This window comes from Ochotona curzoniae, unplaced genomic scaffold (genome assembly GCF_017591425.1).
Source record: "Ochotona curzoniae isolate NIBS_2020 unplaced genomic scaffold, NIBS_Ocur_1.0 scaffold_4701, whole genome shotgun sequence".
Classification (NCBI taxonomy): Eukaryota; Metazoa; Chordata; class Mammalia; order Lagomorpha; family Ochotonidae; genus Ochotona; species Ochotona curzoniae.
This window is the reverse complement of record NW_024467122.1, coordinates 27,575,390-27,602,667: the sequence shown is the minus strand read 5'-3', so window position 1 is coordinate 27,602,667 and position 27,278 is coordinate 27,575,390. Positions and strand designations below refer to the sequence as shown.

Here is a 27,278-nt window from a genome sequence, read left to right as displayed (position 1 = left end):
CAGGCTTGCTGGTTGGGCACTGTGGTCCCTTCCCGTACAGGCAACCTCACCTTGGCATTCTGTATTGTGCACTAGCCTTTGTTGTGACCGAACCTGGCTCAACCCACACTGTTCTGGTGCTTGGATTTGCCAGTGGATGACATGGACAGATTCAGCCTGGTCTTCCCCCAACCCCTGCCAATTGTATGCCATTGGGTAACTTTCCATGGCCTGTTCTAGGCTGTTTCCTATCATGTTTCTTGCGCTTACCTGCCAGGTCTGTGTCCTGCCAGAGGAGTTGCCCAGGCTCCTCTATCAGAACCTCTCCCAATACCAGGTTTCATGCTTACCAGTGGGTTCATGAACCAGCCTTACTCAGTCTACCTCCTGCCCTAGCATTAAAAAGGAATCTTAATGGTATTTTTCAACTGCCTAAAAATATAATTCTACATCAATTAAAAAAAAAGTAAAGTAACAGAGGTGACTCAGAAGGAAAAATCAGTGACAAAAACAGTGTGTGAACCTAAGTTATTTAGAAGTTGATGCCAAAATGTTATCAGTATTTGCTTTAATTCATCTCTCTAACCACAGCATGTATTTGTGTGTGTGTGTGTGTGTGTGTGTGTGTGTGTGTGTGTGTGTGTGTGTAAAACTGCCTTTCAAGTAAATAAATCCTGACAAAAAAGCAGAGGTCCGGCAGGGGAAGAGAGGGAAGGCTGACTAAAACAACAGCTACAATGAGCCTTTGCTACAACCCACAGGCTCAGCTGAAACTAAAGAACTGCACTCTGTTCTCAGTCACTTGTCTTAAATCTTCAAGTCCAAGAGCCTGCATGTGACTTCTTCCTGGAATTCATCAACAGTTCTCTCCTGTCACTGGCCACTCTGACACTCCTCTCCTTTGCTCGCATCAGGTCAACAACCAAAAAAAAAAAAAACTCACTCAGCTCTTACTACTTCATTCCTATTTATTCACAGAACTACTAATCGGTAAATGTTAGCTGAATGCTTTCAGAATGGAGATTTCCTTTACTCTTGTGGCCTTTCAAAAGGTTCCAAAGTTTTGAAAACACAAGGAAGAAGAAAGCTGAAGGTTTAAATAAAGCTTCCATGAACAAGCAGCTGAATTTCTACATTTCAAGAGTAACACCCTTCTAGACTGAGGCAAAATGCCAACTCCTTGACAAAAACAGATTATATCACCTGTTTGGGAGGATTCTTTTAAGCTGTCTTTAAATTCTGTGTATCTTGCATACCATTTTCCAGCTTCTTTCCTGTGTTATTTGTATTTCTGATCTCATGCTGGAGACCGGAAGTTCCTTCTAAATGGGACCCACAACATCTCTACACTCCCAAAGTTCTTTGTACAAGGTGTTCTGTTGGCTGCAGCTGAGTAAATGTTACCTCTGTGACTTGCTTACTGTATAAACCTAGTCTTTAAAAATCATCAAACTGAAGGATAGATACATGGAGAGAGCCCCCATGGCTCCAAAAAATAATTTAAATGTTTCTTTTTATTTACCTGGGATAGCCCAATTAAACTGTGCTTAGATGATGATAGAATGCTGGGAGATTTTGTAATTTTTTTAAAATTTTTTAAAATTACTTCAGATAAAGTCTTCTTTGTACCACCATAATAGATCCACTTACATCAATTGGAAACCCAGACTTCTATCCAACTATACTCACAGTAGGGTGCCACTGAAAGTGTCTCTTTACCACAAATAAATAACTGTTTGCAAATTCAATATAAAAATACCATATACTGGGGTTGGCATTGGGGTCAGTGGGTTTAGCCGCCACTTGCCATGCCAACATCCCGAGCAGAATGCTAGTTCAAGTCCTGGCTACTCCACTTCTAAATCAGTTCCCTGCTAACACTCCTGGGAAAGGAGCAGATGATGGCCCAAGTACTTGTACCCCTGTAATCTACGTGGGACCAGACTCCCAGCTGTAGTCTGGTCCAGGGAAGCTATTCTGGCCATTTAGGAACTGAATCAAAAGATCAAAGATTCTTTTTGTTTTTCCATCTCTCTGACACTCTACCTTTGAAATAATAAATAAGTAATATTTAAATGATAGTGCATATGCTATTAAAATTCCCCTAACAAAATGAATATTAAAAAATCAGATGAGAACCCAGCACGGTAGCTTAGTGGCTAAAGTCCTCACCTTAACACATGCTAGGATTACATATGGGTGCCAGCTCATACCCTGACCACCCTGCTTCCCATTTAGCTTCCCGCTTGTGACCTGAAAGGCAGTTGAGGACAGCCCAAAGCCTTAGGACCCTGCACCCACGTGGGAGACCTGGAAGAGTCTCCTGGCTTCAGATCGGCACAGCTCTGGCCCATGAGGCCACTTGGGGAGTGAATCAATGGACAGAAGATCATCCTCTCTATCTCCCCTCTACACTGTAAATCTGACTTTCCAATTAAAATAAAAACAAGAGAAGAGAAACCAACATCTATTAATAATAATAATAATGAGTATTAAAAAATGAACATCATGGGCCCAGCACAATGGCCTAGTGGCTAAATCCTTGCCTTATATCCACCAGGATCCCATAATGGCACTAGTTTGTATCCTGGCTGCTCCACTTCCCATTCAGCTCCCTGCTTGTGGCTTGGGATGACCCAAAGCCTTGAGACACTACACCCATGTGGGAGACCTGGAAGAGGTTCCCAGCTCCTAGCTTTGGATCAGCTGCTGCAGCCACTTGAAGAGTGAACCAGCAGATGGAAGATCTTTCTCTCTGAATGTCCTTCTCTCTGTATACTTGCCTTTCCAATTAAAAAAAAAAAAAATCATGAGCTGGTATGGAGGCCTAACAGGCTATTCCTCTGCTTATAGTCCCAGCATCCTATACGGGCACTGGTTCATGTTCAAGCTACTCCACTTCACATTCACCTCCCTATTAATGGCCTGGGAAGCAGTGAAGGATGGCCAGAGTCCTGGGGATTCTGCACCCACATGGCAGACATGGAAGAAGCTCCTGGTTCCTAGCTTTGGACTGGCCCAGCTCTGGTTGTTACAGCCATTCAGGGAGTGAACAGCAGACAAGATTTCTCTGTTACTGTCTCTCCCTCTCCTTCTAAAACTGACTTTCCAAATGAAGTGCATAAATATTAAGACAAAAATAATCACAGAGGAGCTAAGATCCAATACTACTGGCAACACAAGAACACAGACCTTTTATCTACTTACCTGTGGATAAAGGGAAAATGTTTCTGAAAATCTGAAGGAACCCGGATCATCTTTGTGATATTCTCCAAATTTCTGACACTAAATATAAGAAAAATTGTTATCAATATGTGTACCTTCTGAAGCATCTTAAATTAGAATACTACCCAGACTCACTAAGACACTGATGACAACAGCAACAAAAAATCTATACTTCAGAAGCAACACTTTGCATACAGGCAGCAATAACTCAATCCAAAATGTTTGAATTTTTTTAACAAAGTGTCTCTTGCAGCAAATAAAAAACTGTTAGATAATGACCAAAAAAGCTCAATAATGAGCCCTGTAAGACTCTGAAAGAAAAACACATTGTGGCATAGTTGATAAATCTGCTGCCTGCAAAACCAGCATCCCATATGTCTGAGCTGAAAATCAGCTCATTTGTCTCCGAGCTATTCCACTTGCAACTCAGCTCCCTGCTAATGTCATCAGAAAAGCAGAAGATAGCTCAAGTGTCTGGTCCCTGCAACCTGTCTGGGAGATCCAGATCCTGCTGCCTACTAACAACCACCCTTGAAAAGACAGGAGAGAACGGTCAAGTATTTGAGTTCCTGCCTCCTACTTGGGATTAATAGGATGGAATTCCTGGTTTCTGACTTTAGCCTGGGCCAGCCTTAGCTGTTGTAGGCATTTAGGGAGTGAACCATTGAACATAAGCTATCTCCTTCATATTCTTCCTCTTACATAAGTAAATCTAAACACACACAAAAAGAAACAAATAAATCAGATTAACAAAAAACAAAGAATTTTTAGAATGACAAAAGTTAACATTAAATACTATAGTATTTTTATCAATTTGACTTTTATCATTTTTCTTTAATGGCTCCTGCCCTTGGTTTCATTTCTACATCCATAGGTTTAGATACATATTAATCTATTTTTTGACAATTTTTTGTCATCATGTGAGGCTTCACAGCAAGTGTACACCAGTTTAATTTGACCAATTAAAGGAAAAATATGAACAACAGTTTCACCGATTTCATTTACATATAACAGGGACTTTTAGCAACAAATCGTTTTAAGAGGTTTTATTATTTTTTTTCTTAAATTGAACTCAGCATATTTCATGTCCACCCATAGCGATGGACAGCAACCAAGTGTCCTGCTACCAATTTCCATGTAGAGGCCAACACTGTGGCTCAACAGGCTAAGCCACTACCTGCCACACGAGCATCTCATACTAGAGCACTGTCAAGTTCCAGCTGCTCAGTAATCTGAGAAACTAAATAGGTTCCAGTTCAAAACAGTCCCATAGCTGAAAGTACTGATGACCCATCACAGGATACTGAAGAGCTTTGTGTAATAACCTGAAAAATAACAGCTTCTCTGTTCAGAGTGATGAGTTAGCAGGTTTCACCAGTGTCATCTGAGGTCTCTAGTTGATAGTGAGCTTCAAGAAAACTTTTTGCTGCAATAACAAACTTTTCTGCTGCCCTAAACAAGCAAAGGACAAAAAATATACTTCATGTTTTATCTTACAATCTCGAAATAAAAGGCCTGTATTGAAGGAACTGTGTTGGCATTTGTACATATGGTTGAGTCTGAGAAGTTTAATCTCTAGTTAAAAATATGCTATCATTATCACAATGCTACTTTCTATAGAAAGAAGTGCTGATATAAAACAAATCTCACAGATGAAAAAAAGTTCCAGATGCTATTATAAAAGTGGCTCTCTGCATACAAGAGAGTTATTTGTACACTCATGATTGCAGCTCACTTCACAACAGTCAAGACTGAATAAACCAGATGTCCATCCACGACTGGATGAGGAAAATTATATTAAAAAGTGTAGTATTCCGCACAATGGAATACTACTCAACCACAAAAAATAATAAAATCCTGTCTTGTACAACAAATGGATGCAACTGGAAATCATTACATTTAGTGAAATAAGCCAGTCCCAGAAGGACAAAAATGCTTTCTCTGATCTGCAATTCTATACAGAATTTTAAAAATGTAATCTATATGAGTGAGATGGACATTTTGAGATTTGCTTATTGTTTACAGACTTTGTCTATATCCTAGAAAACAGTATGCTTTTTACCACTTTGTATCTGCTGAATTTTTCACCCAAAGTAGTGCTAAACCCAAGATTGCAAAGTGAAATATGCCATTGGGACCCAGCACAATAGTCTAGCGGGTTAAAGTTCTCACACTGCATGCACCTGGATGCTATATGGGCACCAGTTCATATCCCAGCTGCCCTACTTCCCATCCAGCTCCCTGTTTGTGGCCTGGGAAAGCAGTCAAGAACAGCTCAAGGCCTAAGGACCCTGCACCCAAGTAGGAGACTACAAGTTCTGGGTTCCTGGCTTCACACCATTTCAGCTTAGCCATTGTGGCCACTTGAGGAATAAGTGGATGGAAGATCTTTCTCTCTGTCTCTTCCCCTTCTGTAAATCTTTCAAAAAATAAATATATCTTAAAAAAAAAGGAAAAAAATGTGGTTGTAAAAAAAAAAAAGGAGAATGGGTGAGAAAAAAAGCATAAATCTGTTCCTGAATCTGTACTATGGGGCCTGGCATGGTAGCCCAACAACCAAAGTCCTCGCCTTGCACATGCCAGGATCCCATATGGGCCACAGTTCTAATCCCGGCCATCCTGTTTCCCATCCAGCTACCTGCTTATGGCCTGGGAAAACAGTAGAGGACGGCCCAAAACCTTGGGACCCTACACCCATGTGGGAAACATGGAAGACATTCCAGACTCCTGGCTTTGGACTGGCTCAACTCCAGCTGTTACAGCTGCCTGTGGAGTGAATCAACAGACAGAAGATCTTTCTGTCTGTCTCTCCACCTCTCTGTATATTTGACTTTCCAATAAAAATAAATAAATAAATAAATCTTTTTTTAAAAATCTGTACTGTGAAATACGCATACTCACTTTGCATAAATAAATACATGCCATTTATACAATGGCATGTATTGTTGAAAACTAGCTCACTTAAGACTTTGGGCTGGTGTCATGCAATAGGCTAAGACTCTGATTGCAGCACTGGTATCCCATATGGGCACAGTTTGTGTCTCAGGTGCTCCACTCCCATTCAGCTTCTTGCCTACAGCCTGGGAAAGCAGCAGAAGATGGTGCAATTCCTTGATCCCTTTTACCCAAATGGGAGACCCAGAGGAAGCTCCTAGCTTCCAGCTTCAGTTTAGCTCAGCTCTTGCTATTGTGGCCATTTGAGAATTAAACCAGAAAGTAAACTAGGAGATGGAAGAATTTTCCCTCTCTCTATCCTTGTCTCTGTAACAGTCTTTCCAATAAAAAATTTAAAAGTCTTTAAAAAATGACTATTTTAGGAACTTACAAAAAACAACACTAAAAACCATACAGAGAAATCTGATAGCTTTGTAGAGTGTTCTCAATAAGATGTTTGAACTGAAGAGCTAAGGAGGAAGCACTTTAAAGGAAATAACAAGCCAGCATTCTCCGAATAAATCTGGAACACTGAGCAGCAGATGTTTGGCCTTACAGTTAAGATGCTGAAGTCCCATATTGAAGTACCTGCATTCAACATGTACTCTAGCTCCTACAGCTACCTGATAATATAAGAATGAACCAGCAGATGGCAACACACACTGTCTCTTTGCCTCTCCAGTAAATACTTTCAATAAAATTTCTCTTAAAAATGGAGCATTGGGTCTAGTGCTGTAGTACAGAGAGTACAGTCATTGCCTGAAGCACCAGCATCCCAAATGGGTACCAGTATGCTGCTCCACTTATGACCTACACTCCTGATAATGTGCTTGGGAAAGCGACAGAAGGTGGCCCAGGTCCCTGGACCTCTGTTCCCAAGAGGGAGACCCAGATGAAAGACCCACAGAGACCCAGAAGCTGGGTCTGGGTCCTGGCTCAGCCTAGCATAGTCCTGGTCTTTGTGGTCATTTAGGAAGTGAACCAGCAGATGGAAGATCTATCTCCCTGGCACTCTCCTTTTCTCTCTATAGTTCTGCTTTTAAAACAAATAAATAAATAAATCTTTAAAAAAAAATAGAGCATCAGGACAGGTATTTCTTCACAACATGTTAAGCTGTCAGGATGTCCACAACTGCCACTGCAGTGCCAGTCTGAACTCCGGCTTCCCACTGAGCTTCCTGCTAATCCATCTTGGGAAGCAACAGATGATGGTTCAAGTGTTTGGGCACCTGTCACTCACGTGGGAGGGATTCTGGACTCCTGGTCTCAGTCTGGCCCAGCCCTGGCTACTGTGAGCATTGAGAAATCAATCAGTAGATAGAAGAGCAAACAACCAATCACTGCCTCTGCCTCTCTCTGTGTTGTTCCATCCTTTAAGTAGACGGAAATAAATACAAACATTTAAGAAATAGATTTTTTTTAAATGTAGCATCAAGAACTTAAGCCTAGTGAAATCCACTAATTTCCATAAGTAATAAGTTCGCAATATATTAAAAAAATAATAGTAAGTCGTTCCTAGCAATGGTAGCCTAGTGGCTCAAATCCTTGCCCTGCACATGTCAGAATTCCACATGGGCATTGGTTCATGTCCCAGTGGCCCCGCATCCCATCCAGCTCCCTGCTTGTGACCTGGGAAGACAGTTGAGGATGGCCCAAAGCCTTGGGAGCCTGCACCCACATGGGAGACCCGGAAGAACCTCCAGGCTCCTGGCTTCAGATTGGCTCAGCTCTGGCTGTTGTGGCCACTCACAGAGTACACAAGCAGACAGAATATCTTCCTGTCTGTCTCTCCTCCTCTCTCTGTATGTCTGACTTTCCAATAAAAGTAAATAAATCTTAGAAAAAAGTCAGCATTGCTAGCACAAACTTTGGTAATCTAGATCCATATGATCAAGATTTGTCTAAATTTTTCTACCTTAACAGGTAAGATTTTTATGCATAAATTTCTTAAAGACATGCATACATAGTTCTATTAAAATGAAAATAGAAAACTGAAACCACAGCAATGAAGAAACACATTAAAGAGTAGTAAAAACAATTATAAAAACTTAGAATTAAATATGGAATTAAATTCACACTAGACCCCACAAAACAGAAAAATAATAGGGGACTGGCATTATATGATAGCAGGTAAAGCTACCTTGCAGTACCAGCATCCCACACAGGCACCAGTTCAGGTTCCAGCTGTTCACTTCTGATCCAGCTCCCTTGCTAATGCACTGGGAAAGCAGCAGAAGATGGCACAATACTTGGGCCCCTGTACCCACAGGAGTCCTGGAAGAAGCTTCTGGCTCCCAGCTTCTCCCGGCTTGCCCTTGTCAGTGTGGCCATTTGGAAAGGAAACCACTAGAAAGAAGAGCTGTCTCTGTCCTCTCTCTTTGTAACTCTTCCTTTAAAATTAAAATTAAATAAATGACAGGTTATATAATGGCCATTCTCTACTTTTAAGGAAAAAGCCCATTCTAATTTGTAGGAAGATAACTAAATTCTTCTGTTTGTTACTGTGCTACTTGACTGGGAATCCTTCATACGGTATTTCAAATAGACCGTTAACTATGGTTAAAATCAGCTGAAAAGCTATTATAAGAGAAAGCACACAAACTCAGAGAGCATTTTCTTCTTACCAGTCGAATGAGCTGTCTGTCCAGCCATCGGAGCACATCTGGCCCTTCCTCCGTTTCTGCTCTGTAGATTGCAAGCCGGGCCATAAGAATGGCAGCTGCCTCCTGGTCAAAAGACACAGCGATGTTCTGGATCTGAGTTTGAGCATCAGCCCAGCTAGACACAACACGAAGTACAGAAAAGCAGCTCAGTTACTGTACTCACAACATCACAGTAAGGCTACCACAGATTTAAATTAAAAAAAATCCAAAAGCTGCATCAATATTTTAAAACTTCAATATTACCTAACAGTATACATGTGTTCAAGACTAACACACTTAGATACATAAATCACTGGATCTGACTTCAAAATTTTATTGGGAGGAAGCACTTGGCACAACAGTTAGGACATTATTTGGGACACTCAAATCTCAAGCCAGAGTGCCTGGGTTCAAGTCCCAGCAGCTACACTCCTAAGTCTGCTGGGTTGTTCTCTCAATGGCCTACACCTGAGTTCCCAGAGCCCAGGTTCAAACAGGCCCAGTCCAGGCTGCCGCAGGTGTCTGCAGAATGAAACAGCACATGGGAGATCTCAATCTCTCTTTTTCTTCTTTTTCTCTTTCTCTCCTTCCCAACCTCCTTACCTTTTAAATAAATACATTAAAACAATTTTTTAACCCAAATATTCAGTAAAGTTTAAAAAATGTTGAGTTCTTCAAGTGTGTAAAAGCATAACAACAAAAATACAAAAATAAAGCTTTTCTGATTTAATAAATTGGAAAATGAATGAAACGTCAGGGAAATTCTCCTTGTGGTCTTTAATCACCAAAGGCAAAAAAAAAAAAAAAAAACCATAACTAAAAGTATCCTGTATCAGATATACAGAGTCAGATATACAGAGAGGAGGAGAGATAGAGAAGATCTTCCATCTGATGATTCACTCCTCTAGTGAGCGCAACGGCCGGTGCTATGTCGATCCAGAGCCAGGAACCAGGAACTTCCTCCAGATCTCCCACACAGCTTTGGGCCGTCCTCGACTGCTCTCGCAAGCCACAAGCAGGGAGCTGGATGGGAAGTGGAGCTGCCGGGATTAGAACCAGCGCCCATATGGGATCCTGGCACGTTCAAGGGGAGGACTTTAGCCACTAGGTCACGCCACTGGGCCCCATTGCACAGCTTTTCAAGATTAAACTGCAGCTACTGACATTACATTAGTCAATATACATGTCACATGTACATATTAGTGTATATCTCCTAAAAATAGCCTTTTGGTCTATGGCCATACCACCCTGAACGCACCCGATCTCATCTGATCTCAGGAGCTAAGCAGGGCCGGGCCTGGTTAGTATTTGGATGGGAGAATAGCCTTTTGGCCAAGCACAGTAACCTAGTGACTAAAATCCTCACCTTACATGCACCAGGATCCAATATAGGTGCCAGTTTGTATCACAGCTGCTTCACATCCCATCCAGATTCCTACGTGTGGCCTGGGAAAGTAGTCGAGCATGGACCAAAGAGTTGGGACCCTGCACCTGTATGGGAGACCTAGAAACTCCTAGCTCCAGGCTTCAGATCAAATGGGCTCCATCCGCTGTGACCACTTGGGGAGTGAAACAGCGGATAGAAAATCTCTCTCTGTTCCTCCTTCTCTCTGTAAATCTGACTTTCTCATAAAACAAACAAATTTAAAAAAAAAAAATGGATAACCTTTTATACAAGAACCTTCAAAAAAGCTGATGGGAAAATAATTTTTTTAAGATATTGTTTATTTTTATTACAAAGTCAGATATACAGAGAGGAGGAAAGACAGAGAGGAAGATCTTCCGTCTGATGATTCACTCCCCAAGTGACTGCAATGACCAAGTGCTGAGCCAATCCAAAGCTGGGAACCAAGAACCTCTTCCGGGTTTCCCACACGGGTGCAGGGTCCCAAAGCTTTGGGCCATCCTTGACTGCTTTCCCAGGGCACACGCAGGGAGCTGGATGGGAAGTGGAGCTGCCGGGACTAGAACTGGTGTCCATATGGGATCCCCATGCTTTCAAGGCAAGGACTTTAGCCATTAGGCCACGCTGCCAGACCCGGGAAAACAATTTAAAAATACTAAGTTTAGGGCCCAGCACTGTAGCTCAGTGACTAAAGTTCTCACCTTGCATGTGCAGGGATCCCATAAGAGTACTTGTTCTAACCCCAGTGGTCCCACTTCACATCCAGCTCCCTGCTTGTGTCCTGGGAAAGCAGGTGAGGATGGCCCAAAGCCTTGGGATCCTGCACCCATGTGGGAGCCATGGAAGAGGCTCCAGGCTCCTATTTTGGATCAGCACAGCACCGGCCATTGCAGCCGTTTGGGAAATAAATCATCAGATGGAAGATCTTCCTGTCTCTCCTCCTCTCTGTATATTTGACTTTGCAATAAAAATAAAGTATTTGAAAAAAATTAAAAATAATAAGTTTTTTTATGTAAAAAAGAAATGAAATTCATGCAGTTTTTCTGTAAAATGGATTCTCCATGAATTTTTAAAAGATGTTTCACATAACTTTATCTAGCAAATGTGATATTTAACAATGACATTTTCATCCAATAGAGACCACATTTAAATTTCTCCAATTATCTTTAGAGGGTTGTGTGAGCAGTTTTCCTCCTCACATGGTTTTTTGCATGAATGCACACTCACTTTAGTCATTACCTGCCTAAAGAACACTTAGAGAATAGTTTCATTTAAAACTCTTACAAGTTACTAGTAGTTTTAAAATAAGACATCCACTTCTACTAAAGGTTGTTCACTCTGACCACAGTGAACAACCCCACTCCATATTTTTAAACTCTTTATTTGTGAAATTCTTAATACCAATTACCCATGTGTATTAGTTTAACCTTAAAAATTAAAAATCATTCTGAAAATGAAAAAAGTTACTAGTAGTTTTAGTAAACTAAATCTCTAATAAACACAGCTTACTTTCTAGCAATGGTGGTTACTCGGATGCGTCTCTGCCCACTTGAATGCTGATACTGTGTCACAAATTGGATGGCACCACGCCCCCCTTGAGGAATTGGAGCATTATGCTGTGAGAAAACAGAGCAGAAACTAATCGATCTGCTGTACATAAGATCAAGACTACATAGCCTAACACTAACACATTGGCTTCTATATCGATTAGGTGCTTGTCTTTACTACTTACAAAGCAGTCATGATTTGCCACATAAAACAGAAGAAACTAATTTGAGAGCAATGAAAAATTACAAAGGATGAGAAGACTTGAGTGAGTCCTTTTGGGGAATCAATTTACAACTAATATATAACTGAGAGGGCCACGGAAAACAAAACAACAGGAAGAACTTGTAAAAATTCACAAAGGCCTACATGAGGATAATGAAGCTCAACTGAAATTGGATAAAGGAAAAATGATCAAAAAGAAAAGAAAAAATGAGCAAAGAACTCAGTAGGATGAGCACATGATCAAGAGCTGAGCAGTGGAAAACACATAACGAAGAAACCAATAAAATGATGAGACTATCACAAAGAAGTGACGAATGGTCAATGGGGAAACTTGCTTGGGACATTTGCAGACATTCTTGTTTTATTTTTGATTGTGTGAAGTTTTGTGGATTTGTATTTTTATTAGTCAAAAAGAGCCACTAACTTTCAATATTTTAATTGGTTAAAAAAAAACTCCTAATGCAATTAATTAATAAAAAAAACTCCTGTACTTATCTTATGGTAGCTATTAATATTTTGTACCTAATTTTATATCAAGTAACTACTGGGAAATAAGTCAGTACTTTACAGTTATTAATATGATTATTTCCTCCTGTAGCAAAAAGAAAATCTTTCCAAATATAGTACCTTCTTCACTTTTTTACTGATAGCGATCTATTGACTCTCGAAGAATTTACACAATATACCAAAACAACTGTGACAACCAGGACACAGATTTTTAACCAAAAGATCGCAAAGCTAGAAGAGAATTTAAAATAATTTATTTATGCTACAATACATACAAAACAAAGAAAACTAAAACTGAAAGTTGGGCAGCCTATGCTTTGGCATTTGTCTTCCACCAAAAAGTTTATTCTTGAAAAACAGAAAATAACAAATAAGAAACGCAAATTAAATGATAAACTCTGCATGCTTACAATAAAAAATATGAAATAGTCATGGCTTAAATTAAGTACCTACTTACTTTTTAATACTCAAACATACCTGATTGACAACTTCAAAATATATGGCCAATGTTGTAGTGGGGCTGAGTCCGCATACCTTCCACTGGCAAGTGCCGCCTGTTCCTATTTCCTATAAAAATACAACGTCGTATGTTAAAAGTCACAGGACACAACTGATCAGTATTCCATATGTTAAAGAGGAAAGTTGGAGAGACAAAATCCAGTAATAACAAATGTCTTTTCAGGTGCCAAACTAATTCAATGAATATTAAAACTCATAAATGCCATAAACGTAACATGAAATAAGATAAAGCAACTGTTACACAATATAATTATCATAAAATATCAATTTTTTTCTAAGTAATTTATAAGAATCTTGATGCTAATTTTTTATAGTTGTTGCCTTGAGGAGCACATGCTGCTTTATAGAACCATTACAACTAACATTATCCTTTAATCAATCATTTAATCTTTGTAGAAAGATACTGATTTAACAAGCAAAACATGTACTTATTAACTTTGTTTTTTAAAGATTTATTTCTGATTATTTTTATTGGAAAGTCAGATACACAGAGAGAAGGAGAGACAGAGAAGATGATCTTCCACCTGATGATTCACTCCCCAGCAGTCGCACTGATCTGTGAGCCTCATCTGAGTCTTCCACACAGGTGCAAGGTCCCAAGGCCTTGGGCCGTCCTCGACTGGACTTTAAAACTTTCATCACTAGGCTACCACATCGGGCCCCAAAACAGGTTTTCTTTAAATATATTCTTTTAAACATGAAATTTTATATATATAAAATATGTCATATATTTTATATATAAATATGTTTTTTACTTATTTATTTTCATTGAAAAGACAGATTTACAGAAACAAGGAGAGACAGAGAGAAAGATCCTCCATTTGCTGGTTCACTCCCCAGGTGGCCACAATGGCCGGAGCTGAACCAATCTGAAACCAGATACCAGGATCTTCTTCCAGGTCTCCCACTTGGGTGCAGGGTCCCAAGGTTTTAGGCCACTCTCAACTGCTTTCCCAGACCACAGGCAAGGAGCTGGGCGGGAAGCAGAGCAGCTGGCGCACACAAAGCAAGGATTTAGTCACTAGTCATCACCAAGTGGGCTCAATACAGGTTCTGAATCAGAACTGTAAGCAGTGTGATTTCTAAGAAAATGTCTTAAGGTATAAATTTTCCCTTTGCAAAGTGATTATGAAATACTTGTTTTTCATCTGCAAAGCTGATGACCCTCTTGGTGTTATTTGCTCCTCCCTACAACCACTATATGAGATAAAGAGAAAGGAATGGAAACTTAAAACTAGAGAATGCAGGTATATTCTGAAAATTCTGGTAACAAAAATCCATTCAAAATGATGACTTTTATAAGTCTTTAAATTTCAAAATCATGAAGGGTTTTGTTTAAGTACGCTGGGACAAGAAATAACTTGCGCATAAAACATAGAAAACCAATGATAGTCCAAAACGTTTCATTTATAGGTGGATGGGAAAGCATATACCAAAAACAGCAAGCACACACAGATACGGCAATGGACACTGAATCGAATAAAACAGCCCACAGAAGAATTCTGAAAGTGGAGGCAACACTGTAGTGTAGTGTGTAACACCACCCCCTGTGAGGTCAGCATCCCACCGGGCATCAGTACGACCGAAGTGTTTGGACTTGTGCCACTCACACAAGAGAGCCAGATGAAGCCGCTGGCTTTAGATGCCATTGCACCCATCTTGGTAGTAAAACAAAGAATAGAAAATTCTCTCACTTTGTTTTTCCTCTCCTTCTCTGTAACTCTGACTTTCAAAATAAGTAATTTTTTTAAATGTTTAAATTCCACAGGCTGCTAGCTCGCCAGGTGTCTGTAATTCTAACCTGAAGCAAACTACATTCTTTGCAGAAGTAGGAGACTTACATTTTCAGATACACATGGTCCTTTAGAATTAAGTGAAACACAGGGTCCAATAGCTCCTGAAATCTTTATTTCCCTTGACGTCTGTAAAGTAAGAATATGGTAGATTCGGTTTCATTAAAGACAAGCTCAAGTGTCCACTTGACAATTCTATGAAAATGTGATATTCTTTTTCATCTTAAAACATTTAAAATGTATTATACTATAAGCTAAAGTACAAAATCCATAGTAAGATAAAATCTTTCATTTCCCAACTAGAAATGATTATGCTCAGTGAAATAAGCCAATCCTCAAAGGACAAATATCGTACATGCTCTCTGATTTAAGGCAACCTTTATACATAATTCAACATCAACACATAGAGAGGTACATATAGTCATCCAGAGGAACAGTATAATAGAGACAATCATATCAAGATGTGAAGATAAAATGCAGTATGCATCTCTACTCCCAAATCAAAGATGAACTTCCAATAAAACTGTTAAATATATCTCGACAATGGGATACTGGACTCTCTGCCATTGTCCTTACTTACAATATCAGAATACACTTAGTAATAGAATGATGGACTTATGACTGTTTATGAAAGACCACATACTATTGTATAATATAGGGGAAACCAGTGTGGTAAGATTTTGGGGAGGGAAAAACGGATATTCCAGAGCCTTTGGAACTGTATCATAAAATAAATCAATAAATATACAACACTAAGAAAGAAATAAGAGCAAAATGAGCCATTACCTATGTAATTCTACTTTTGTAACAGTTGTTCAGAAATGCTCAAATGAGTTCTCATTACTGTACATTTAATGATGACAAAATCAATACAATTATTATTAAAGCATAATACTGAATTTCGTTAATGATATTTGAGAATTACAGTCAAGTCTGAAAGTTTCTCTTTTGATCAACATTAACAGAAATATCAAATTTTGATTCTTACCTTTATTTCTAATGTGCCACCAAAGCCCATTTTAAACTGTCCATGCATATCCTTGGTAAAGACTCTCTGAAAAGTTTGTTTGAATAAGGAAGTGTTGAAAGAGTCACCCATTACCATGTAACCGCTGCATGGAAAGAACACACAGTGTGTACAGCACAGTTCCTGGGTTCACATGTTAAAAGCATAGCAGCAAATTAACTCTAAAGACAATCAATATAGGTTCCAAAATATGATTAGCATTAATTTGTAAAACTCAAATACTTTTGAGAAAATCTTCACCCCGCCATCTCAACTCAGAGTATGAGAATCTTTAAAACACTTGCATTTGTCTTCAGTAATGATTTTAATTTAAAAAAAGATAATATATTTACCTAGTACCTAGAATTTAAAAACGCACAAAAGTAACAACTGTGTTTCTCCCATCCTTGTCCAGTTCTCCATATTGGTGAAGACACTTGACAGCTCACAGCATATATTCTCTTAAAGATTTATTTATTTCAAAGGCAGAGTCACAGAGAAACAGGAAGAAACACTGATAGATTCTTTCATTATTGGTTCGTTTTCTGGCTGCAAAGGCCAGGGCTGAGCCATGCCAAAGCCAGGGGCCAGGAGCTCCTTTTGGGTCTCCTACTTGGGTGCAGAGATCCCAATACCTCCCGAGACACTGTCAGCAAGCTGGATAGAATGTGGAGCAGCCTGGACTCAAACAGGTGACATGAGATTCCAGCATCACAGGCAGCTTCTTAACCCACCACACAACAGTGACCCCTGCTTCATTCTTAAAAACAATGTGTACATATTATTGGCTTTGTGCGCTTGTCTTATTAAACTTACAAGTGTTATATCCCATGAATGAGAATAGAAACATTAAGAAAACATTTCCATGGTATGTACTTTTGTACTGCTGAGTTTTTCTCAGTAAGTATATACCAATCTTCTCTAAATTTTGGGGAGCCAACACTGTGGAACAGTAGTTTAAGCTATCACTTATGGAGCCCAGCACGGTAGCTCAGTGGCTAAAATCTTGGCCATGCACGTGCTGGGACCCCATATGGACACCAGTTCTAATCCTGGCAGCGCTGCTTCATCCAGCTCCCTACTTCTGACCTGGGAAAGCAGTCGAGGACAGCCCAAAGCCCTGGGACCCTGCACCTGTGTGGGAGACCTGCAGGAGGCTCTGGGCTCCTGGCTACAAATCAACTCAGCTCCTGCTGTTGCAGCTGCTTGGGGAGTGAATCACTGGATGGAAAATCTTCCCTTCTGGGTCTCCTTCTGTCTGTATAACTGATTTTCCAATTACAAAAAAAAAAAATTTAAATCTAAAAAAAAAAAAGATACCACTTATGACGCCAACATCCCATGTGTGAGCACCAAATTGAGTCCCAGATACTCTACTTCCAATCCAGCTCCTTGCTAAAGCCCCTGAGACAGCAGCAGAAGTTGGCCAAAGTCCTTGGACCCCTGCCACCCACAAAGAGACCCAGATGGTCCTCACTCTGGCTTGCAGACATTTGGGGAGTGATCCAGTAGGTGAAAAACCTCTCTTTGTGTATGTCTCTATCTCTATAACTCTGCCTTTCAAATAAATCCATAAATCTTAAATGACAGAAGTTTTTGAAAATATTTTATAAGTTGAAACTATTCTGAAAGATCATTTCCTCTACAATATATTAACAAAAAATCACAGTTTGGCAACATATTCAGTTAGCAAAGCTGCAGAAAAACACTTTCTCAAGTGTTGCCGGGGTGGGGGGGGGGGTTAATGACATGACCTCAGCACAGGGAACACTAACAATATCTAACAAAACTATATACATGTTTTCTCTTTAATCCACCCCCCAGAAATGTTTCTTAACTATTTGTGATATTAACCAAAAAAAAAAAAAAAATGTATCCCATTCCAGTGATACAAAAAACAAGATTCAGGCACAGCACGTTAAGTCTGGGATGGAATCCGAGCTTCACTTCTGATCCAGCTTCCTGATAATGAGCCTGCGAGGAAGCAGATTGTGGCCTGAGTATTTGGTCCCTGTCACCCATGTGCTAGATCCTGATGGAGTTCCAGGTTCCAGGATTCAGCCTGCCCAATCCTGGCTGATACAAACCAGCAGGTGTAAGACTAATCCATATCTGTCTCTCTCCTTCCATCCCTCCCTCCTTCTCTCCCCCGGTCTCTTTCTGTCACTCTTTCAAACAAGTAAAACTTTTTTGTAAAAAAAAAATAATTGGAGCCCGGCAGCGTGGTCTAGCAGCTAAAGTCCTCGCCTTGAACGCGCCGGGATCCCATATAGGCACCAGTTCTAATCCCGGAAGCTCCACTTCCCATCCAGCTCCCTGCTTGTGGCCTGGGAAAGGAGTCGAGGACAGCCCGAAGCTTTGGGACCCTGCACCCGTGTGGGATACCCGGAAAAAGTTCCTGGATCCTGGCTTCAGATCGGCATAGCATCGGCCGTTGCGCTCACGTGGGGAGTGAATCATCGCACTGAAGATCTTCCTCTCTGTCTCTCCTCCTCTCTGTATATCTGACTTTCCAATAAATAAATAAATCTTTAAAAAAAAAAAAAAGAAAAATAATTGTATAGTTACTCACGGAAACACTCTTTTTTTTTTTTTTTTTTTTGCTTTAGTCCCTGTTTTTTTTTTTTTCCTTTGGGGGGTAAGACTATTATTTCCATATTGTTTCCTTCATGTATCTGAGGTAAAGGGGGATATTGAGGGGAGAAGCCCCACCCGGTTTCCCACCCACCCCAAGTCGCGCATGTGGGACATGCTCAGATATTCGCTCAAGCAGTGAAACACTCTTGATAGCAAGAGAAGACAGGAAGGAAGCAATGCAAGCAACTCTCTACTAGAACCCAGATGAACAAAACTTTGTTACCTACACAATAGAGTAAGGCTCTTCAACCGCCCTAGTTCCAGAACATACATGAAAAACATAACATGAGGAAGGGTTTGTACTCTGTTTAAATAAAAAGGACACAAAGCCAGCATTATAGCACAGCCAGTTAAGCCACCACTTACAACACCAACATCCCAAGCGAGCACTGGCTTGAGTCCTGGCTGTATCACTTGCAATTTAGCTCGCTGCTAACATGCCTGGAAAAGCTGCAAAAAGACAGCCCAAGTGATCAAACTGCTTCCATCTGCGTGGGAGACCTGAACAGACACCTAGGCTCCTGACTTTGGCCTGGCCCAACCCCAGCTATTAGAGCCAGTTGAGCAGAGAACCAACGAATGGAAGATCTCCATATTTCTCCCTCTTTCATATAAGTTGATTTTTTTTTTTAATTATACTCACAAATTCAGAAATTAAAAAAATTTATATTTAAAAAATATTTTAAGATGTTTTCAATAGATATAATCAAGTTAAAATGGGCAAAAGTGTCAAAATTAATGAAGTACAATCACTTAAGAGTAATTTTACTTTAATATTGTTGAAAAGTTTTGATTTGCTACTTCAGATGCTGCTGCAATTAAATCTGTTTCATTTTCTATTTGTATTAGAACGTAAAAATATGGTTGAATTCTGTAGTACTAACCTGATCAAAACTCTTGTTAACTTTACACATTAATTATAATAGTTTTTCCACAGACCCTTTCAGACTCTACTTTTGCAAAAATGTCATCTACAATAATCTGTGCTATCAAAAAACTAATACTATATCTTAGATTAATGATAATTTACACCACCCCATTTCTCTGCTCCATTCATAAACCTCTATGAAAGAGTTAATTATACTCTTACTACTTAGCATGTGGTCACTGGTCCAACAACACTAACATCACCGGGGATTTGGTATAAAAAGAATTTCAAGCCTCATCCAGTGCATACTAAATCAGAATCTGTATTTCAGCAATATATCCATCTTATTTCTACATCTTAAAGCCTAAGACACTGTGGTCTATATCCGCTACTTCCAATTTCCTCCTACGTCTTCTCCAATTTACTCTGACAGTTTTCACTGATGTTGATAAGGTTACCAAGGACCTTTACAGCTGAAAACAAACACTAGCAAGGAAAGAGGAACAATCACAGACTGTTGGTAGGAATGCAAATTACTGCAGTCATTGTGAAAAATAGTTCAGAGATTTCTTAGAAAGTTAGAAATAGATGTGCCAAATGATCCAAGCAATCCCACCTATGGGTATATCCCCAACAGCATGTATACACTGTATCAGAGACATCTGCAACAGCGTGTTTATAGTAACACTGTTTCACAATAGCAAAAATATAACTCAACCAAGGTGTCCCATCATCACATCAATGGATAAAGAAAATGTGATGTATATTTATAAAATCCAAATGCCCACTTGAAATCTCACACATAGCTGATATCTCAAACCAAATGCATTCAGAACTGAACTATTAATCTTCCTAAATCCCCTTTCTCTTCAGTCCAAACCATTTCAATAAAGGACAGGTACCCCAAATCCTTTAGTAGACTTAGTTTTCTCAACAAGTATATCAGCAAATCTAGGTAAATCCCACGACTAACAACATATTTAATGTTGAAAGATTGACTTCCGCCTTAGATGAAAACACCTGGATGTAAACTGGCAACGATTTTCACTCAACCATGTCCTGACATTCCAGCCATGGCAACTAGGCAAGAAAACATATATAAATAAATACACCCAGATGAGAAGGCTGCTGCCATGAGCATAACTGACTAAACATGAGGGACAAGGGCCTGAAGAAAACTGCAGCCCCAACCTCCTCCAAAAGGTACACAGTCAAATCCATCAGGCCCTGTACACACTGTTGGACAGCTTAATTTCGGAGAGGATTATGACCCACTCTCTTAGCATTCCAGCCTGCAATGTGCATTAATGCAACTGAGCAACACATTTTACATTTACAGACTTAGGCAAAATTCCAGTCTCTGGTTAAAGTGGAGAATGCAACTGCTGTTGAAAAACAAGGAAAATAGAAATGAAGAACACTAATGAAGTGAATGTCAAAAGTCTCATTGGTGACATGCAAGAAAAAGAGAACCACGTGTTTTATGACTAAGGAGATGTGAAACACAAAGATCCATTTAGGTTCAAAAGTCATTCAAATAATGGCTGGAAAAGCAGAAGTAGAAAGTCATTATGGAGTACAGGGTAGACAGTATTACCCTAAAATTTTTACTATTTTTGCATTGTTTAAACATATTATATTGATTCTGGACTGACAGATGACTCTGCATTTATCAGTGAAAACAATATCAGGTAATTCTGCAATGTGACTAGATTGTGATCAAGAAAATACTTATGAGTACATATGGACTGCAGACTAGACCTGGAGGAACTCAACAATCAGGTCAGGTCACAAACCTAACAGCATACTTTGAGACTGCAAAAATGGCTTCAAAATGCTAAGGGTTACATGTCATTCAGAAGGGGATTAGCAAGGGGACAGTGCCAACAGACATTTATCAGAGGATTAAAAAACTTGTGGATAAAGTTCTTAAATAGGAAGGCAACTCTCCTGAATATCCAAACTTTTCTGGAAAAAGAAAAATTCAACCACTTCAACAGACTATTTTCTGGCTGAACAAGATGAGAACATTGGTGCCCTCAGACAAGTATTGCTTAGAAAATCAAGAAGGACCAGCATTGCAGCTTTAGTAAATTGAGCCACTCTCTGTGACTACAGCATCCCTATGGACACCTGTTCAAGACCCAGATGTTCCACTCCAATCCAGCTCCCAGACAATGCACCTGGGAAAGCAGCCCAGGTGCTTGGGCCTCTATATACATTTAAAATAGTATTACTGCAATGTATTTCCTTCTGCTTTATAGGAAGTATTGCAGAAATTTAAATACTTAATTTGAAAGTATTTATTTCATGTGTCTAAGATGCACAGAAAGGAAGACTCTTTGGATAAGAGTCTTAAGTTTTGTTAATATTCATGTTAACCAGTTATTAATTTCAGTTAGTACTTTAAGGGCCAGCATTGGGCACAGTGAGTTAAGCCACTGGTAGTACTGGTATCCCACACTGGAGTGCTGATGTGAGGTCCAGCTGCTCCACCTGAGATCCAGCTCCCTCCTAATGCATCTGGGAAAGCTGTAAAAGATATCTCAACTGCTTGGGGCCCCGCCATCCACTTAGGAGACCTAGATGGAGGCCCAGATCCCTGCCTGCGCAGCGCTGGCCAATGCAGCCAGTAGGGGAATGAACCAGCAATGAAAGAGGTCTCTCTCTGTTTACTTCTAGATCTTTCACACAAATAAATAAATAACCTTTTAAAAAAAGTCAGTACTTTAAACATAATGGACATTCAATAAATGTTCATTGACAGAAATGGATTTTAAATAAATGCATAAATCTATTTTTATCAAACTTTTTAGATATAACAATGTAAATAAACAATGAATCCAATTTTTAAAAACAAGTAACAGTAACCCAACCTAAAATCTTTAGATTCAACAAAATCCCTAATAAAATTCTAGCTGCCTTTTACAGAAAAATGAACAAGCTGATTCTACTATTCATATCATAACATAAATTATCAAGAACAGCAAAAAATCTTGAAAAAGAATTCACAATATTAAAGAAGTAATTTTTTTTTATCAAAACTTACTACAGAGGAACAGAGATCAACAAACTGGAGTACCCATGTATGTATAGACACGCAGATCAATGAAAAAGAATTTTAAGTTCAGAAAATAAATTTGTATTTGATTTTCAATAAGCATGCCAATTCAATACAAAAAATAAAACCATCTGGTTAAAGATTTATTTATTTCCATGAAAGGCAGAGTGTTGCACAGAGGGAAAGACAAAGAAACATGGAAAAAGACAGCTGACATTTCTATCTACTGGTTCAACTCCTAAATACCATCAATAGCAAGGGCTGGTCCAGGCTGAAGCCAGGATCCAAGGACTCCACCTGCATGGATGGCAGAGGCCCAAGAACTAAGGCCATCTCAGACAAAGTGCTTACATCATTTCCTCTTGCTTCCATCCAGAACTCAAAATAGCAAACTAATATAGGGTGCCAGCATTGCATGCTGCGGCTTAACCCGGTACACCACAATGCCAGTCCTAGAATAATGATTCTGAGACACCTAGATATAGAAATTCAAAAGAGGGCCTGGCGGCGTGGCCTAGCAGCTAAAGTCCTCGCCTTGAACACGCCGGGATCAAATTCTAATGGGCACCAGTTCTAATCCCAGCAGCTCCACTTCCCATCCAGCTCCCTGCTTGTGGCCTGGGAAAGCAGTCAAGGACAGCCCGGAGCTTTGCGACCCTGCACCCGTGTGGGAGACCTGGAAGAAGTTCCTGGCTTCTGGCTTCAGATCGGCATAGTATCGACCATTGCGCTCACTTGGGGAGTGAATCATCGGATGGAAGATTTTCCTCTCTGTCTCTCCTCCTCTCTGTATATCTGCCTTTCCAGTAAAAAATAAATCTTTAAAAAAAAAAAGAAATTCAAGAGAATAAAATTGGACTGCATTTCTCATTTTATATACAAAAATTAAGGCAAGATGAACTGTAGATAAAATATAAAAGCCAAACGTAAAAAAAGTAAAAAACACTCTATCGAGAGTCTGGCACACGAGAAAAGCTATGGCGATGCCCAGATCACATTCTGCAGTGCCTGGATTCAAGTTTGACCCGCACTTTCTGTTGCCAGCTTCCTGCTAATGCACACCTGGGAGCCAGCAGGAAATGGCTCAAGTACTCCTATTCCTGCCACCAACAAGGGAAATCCAGATCAAGGTCCAGACTCTTCGTTCCAGCCTGGCCGGGACACTGTGGGCATTGGGGAATGAATACCAGCTCATGCATGATCACTGTCTCCCTCTACCGGCCAAACAAGCACAACTGGAAACACTTAGGAGAAAACGGCAAAGCACAGCTGTGCTGTTTGTCGAGACAACGGTTTGTTAAATGAGATGCCAAACACTCAGACAACAAAAGAGAAAGCAGGAACTCAGTACAAGCAATGAAAGTGAAAATAAAAGGATTAATAAATCACATGTATAAGTGACATATCTAGAATCTGTTTAACAACAATATAGCAATAATTAATCCAATTTTAAAAATGGACAAAGCATTTGAATAGGTATTTCTACTAAAAAGAAATGCAAAAAACCAATAAGCTCAAAAAAAGATGTCCAATATTGTTAGTCTTTGGGGAAATGCAAGCAAAAGTACAGTAACTTATCACCTCACACATGCTAGGATAGCTATTATCAAAAAGAAAGACAATAAGAAGTACTAACAAAGATGTGGAGAAATGAGAATCCTCTACTGCTATTGCAGTCAAAATATAAACAAGCCTAGTTACTTCAAAAAAAAATTAAAAATTGAGGCCTGGCGCAATAGCCTTGTAGCTAAAGTCTTCGCCTTGTACATGCCAGGATCCCATCTCGGCGCCAGTTTGTATCCCAGGAGCTTCATTTCCCATCCAGCTCCCTGCTTGTGGCCTGGGAAAGCAGTTGAGGATGGCCCAAAGCCTTGGGACACTGCACCTGTGTGGGAGACTGGAAGAAACTCCAGGCTCCTGGCTTCGGATCAGCTCAGCTCCAGCCGTTGTGGCCACTTGGGGAGCGAATCAGCAGATGGAAGATCTTCCTCTCTGTCTTTACTCCTCTCTGTATATCTGAGTTTCCAGTAATAAATAAATAAATACACATCTTTAAAACACTAAACGCCATTTGCAATGGGACTCATCAAGTCATTCCTAGGTATAAATTAACTTCTAAGAGAAACAAAAACATGATGTCCACACAAAAACTCACACATCCTGTTCAGAGCAGCGTTGTTCATACCGGCCAAAGAGTGACACAGAAACATTCAATACAAACATTCAAACAGTCCTCAACTGAGGATTCAAAAACTGCAGGATAGATCCATGTAATGATACATGATTACATAACATCAGATCCTTTTTCAAACACTAATGAAATGAAACTAAAATGAAACACTAATATACCCTACAATATGGGCAATGCTTAAAAACACAATATTTTCATTAAAAATAAATAAATAAAGACAATGCTAAAAGCCATGAAAAAAATCACAGCAAATAAGTAGTTTGCACAAAATATTCAAAACAAACTGTAATTAGTACTTGCCTGTGGGTGACCAAGGACAGGGAAGACATGAAGGAGTGAGAGACGGGGAGTGTAAATGCCCAGGGTAATGCCAATGCTGCACACTGAACACAGTGATAGTGGTGCAACCAATTAAATATTCTAAAGGCCATCAAACTAAACACTTGAAGTGGACAGGTTTCCTGATATGTGACATTTATCTCAAAAAAAAAAAAAAAAAAGCTGCTAAAAGAACAGAATATCACACCAGGATATCAAAATGATCTTTACAAAAATATGTGCCATTGTGGAAAAAAAGCTGAGCTTTATCAAAAGAATGTTCCAACTGCAACAGATGTTGTCACGATGCAGGACAGAGACTTTTTTCCCTAAACGGCCTTTAATGGTGTTTGTCTGTCATTACTGATCCTATACTTTCAAATGCTGGAAAAATAGAAATACATACCCAGTAAGGTTGGGACAGCATTTCATCTCCAGGAGCCCTGTCTGATCTAACGCACATGCGTAGATGTCAATAACATGGCCAGTTGTAGCAGCTCGGTTAGCCAGTGCTTCAAAGTGCTACAAAAGAAGTGTTAAAACTCCATCAAAGTGACGTGTAAACAGGATAATCCTATAAATCCTCTCCCAAGTAATGGGTCAAAATAACCTAAAGTATACTAGAAGAATAATCAATAAAAATTCAGAATTATTTTTGCTTTTATCTCATAAAATGAGAATACTTTCTATAAGTGCTACACCTTCACATTCTTTTCATTAAATACCACTAATTTTAGATAAACCCCCTATATAAAACTAAATTTGAAGAAAAAACATAGTGAATATGTGGTTCCTCATATATAAACTTGGAAGCAAAATGCAATTCTTGTTCCCATCTAGACCCACACTCAAGAAACAAAAGCATCCAAAAATAAACAAAGGTGGGCACTTAGCCTAGCAGTTGTCAACTATGGGGGTCAGTGCAGTGGCTGAACTCACTAATCCTCCACCTACAGGCGCCAGCATTCCATATGGGCACTGGTTCATGTTTCAGCTGCTCAATTTCCAATACAGATCGCTGCTAATGAAAGCAGGTGGCTTCAGTTCAGCTCAGTTCAGATCAGCTCTGGCCACTGTGGCCATTTAGGAAGCAAACAAGTGGATGGAATATATTTTTCTCTGTCTCTCCTCTCCATAAATATGCCTTTCCAAAAAAACCTAACATTAAAAATATAATAAACAGAAATATATATCATATATAATCATGTATTATTATATATGATATATATATAATAAACAGAGCCTTCCATTTAATCTAAAAAAAAAGATGCTGATTGATATATAAGTACCCTTTTATACTTCAGTACACGGGTTTGTGTCCTAGCTCTACTCCCAATTTCAGTTACCTGCTAAAGCGCACCCTGGGAGGCAGCAGGTGAGTGCTCCAATAATCAAGATCCTGCCATTCACACGGGAGACCTGAATGAAGTTCCTATCTTTAGTCTCAAGCCACTGCAAGCATTTGGAACAAGAATTGGCAGACAGCAGCTTTCTGTTTCAAATCTCTCTCTCTCAAATAAATGAATACATATGTAAGTTTTATAACTTTATAACCTATTTGTAAGTGCTCCCTTATTTGAAAAGTACAGTTGCAGAGAGAGATTTAGAGATCTAACAGTTGATAGAGTCAAGAATCAACATTAGTGAAATATATTTTACAAATCCCCAAAAAAGTAAAGTCAGGTGAATAAAAAGCAACTCACAAAAACATGATGGGCTATTCAAACTACAAACATATCCATACTCTACACGTATGTGTATACAAGTAAACATTAGAGACTTCCCTCTTGAAAATGAAAAACCTGAAAACCTATAACTTCTACAAAGCAGAACAATATTTCCTAACATGTATATTAAAAAAGGTACATGGGAATTTCTCTCAAGGGTTATCTTTAAATAACTATTTGAAATTATATATCAAATTATATTTCAAATCAGAAAACTTGACAAAGAAAAAGAAATATTTCTCTTAAGAATAATGACTATTACTATTAGACTTTTTTGATATTATCAAAAAGTGTCTGTTATTTTTTCTCTCCTATTAAATGAATATCTGTTTTCTAACAAGGTGTGCAGACAAATCAAAATTACCTTAGTTCCTTTTTTAACATATTTAGCATTGTCTTTTTCAATGTCATGCCATGATCTTATAGGTGTCTTCAATTCATCTCCAACCACCATTCCAGGCCCCTGAGTAGCAGGACCGCCAATGAACATCATGATGCGAGCGCCGGTGTTGGGAAAAGTACACTATGGAAACAAAGTACTTCATCAAAGAAGGTTAAAGTAAAATGGAAAACACAATGGTACCTACCTCTTAAAATGACAACGGGTATATTTTCTCTAGAAAAAAGAAAAGCAAATAATCTCTACAAAATAAAATAATCAAACGCTTAAAATGACAATTGAAAAAACAAGTTGTG

At 39.3% G+C, this 27,278-nt stretch overlaps 1 protein-coding gene across 2 annotated transcripts in view; it reads right to left on the bottom strand.

Moving 5' to 3' along the window:
- SEC23A (SEC23 homolog A, COPII coat complex component) overlaps window positions 1–27,278 on the bottom strand; it is a 56,220-nt gene that overhangs the window by 16,003 nt on the left and 12,939 nt on the right. For both annotated transcript variants that reach the window (XM_040968915.1, XM_040968916.1), the window contains exons 8-15: window positions 26,947–27,105; window positions 25,262–25,377; window positions 15,763–15,886; window positions 14,823–14,903; window positions 12,940–13,029; window positions 11,695–11,801; window positions 8,763–8,916; window positions 3,187–3,264 (exon numbers count right to left, since the gene is read on the bottom strand). In XM_040968915.1, the coding sequence (XP_040824849.1) occupies window positions 3,187–3,264; window positions 8,763–8,916; window positions 11,695–11,801; window positions 12,940–13,029; window positions 14,823–14,903; window positions 15,763–15,886; window positions 25,262–25,377; window positions 26,947–27,105 (909 nt within the window). The remainder of the gene's footprint in view (window positions 1–3,186; window positions 3,265–8,762; window positions 8,917–11,694; window positions 11,802–12,939; window positions 13,030–14,822; window positions 14,904–15,762; window positions 15,887–25,261; window positions 25,378–26,946; window positions 27,106–27,278) is intronic.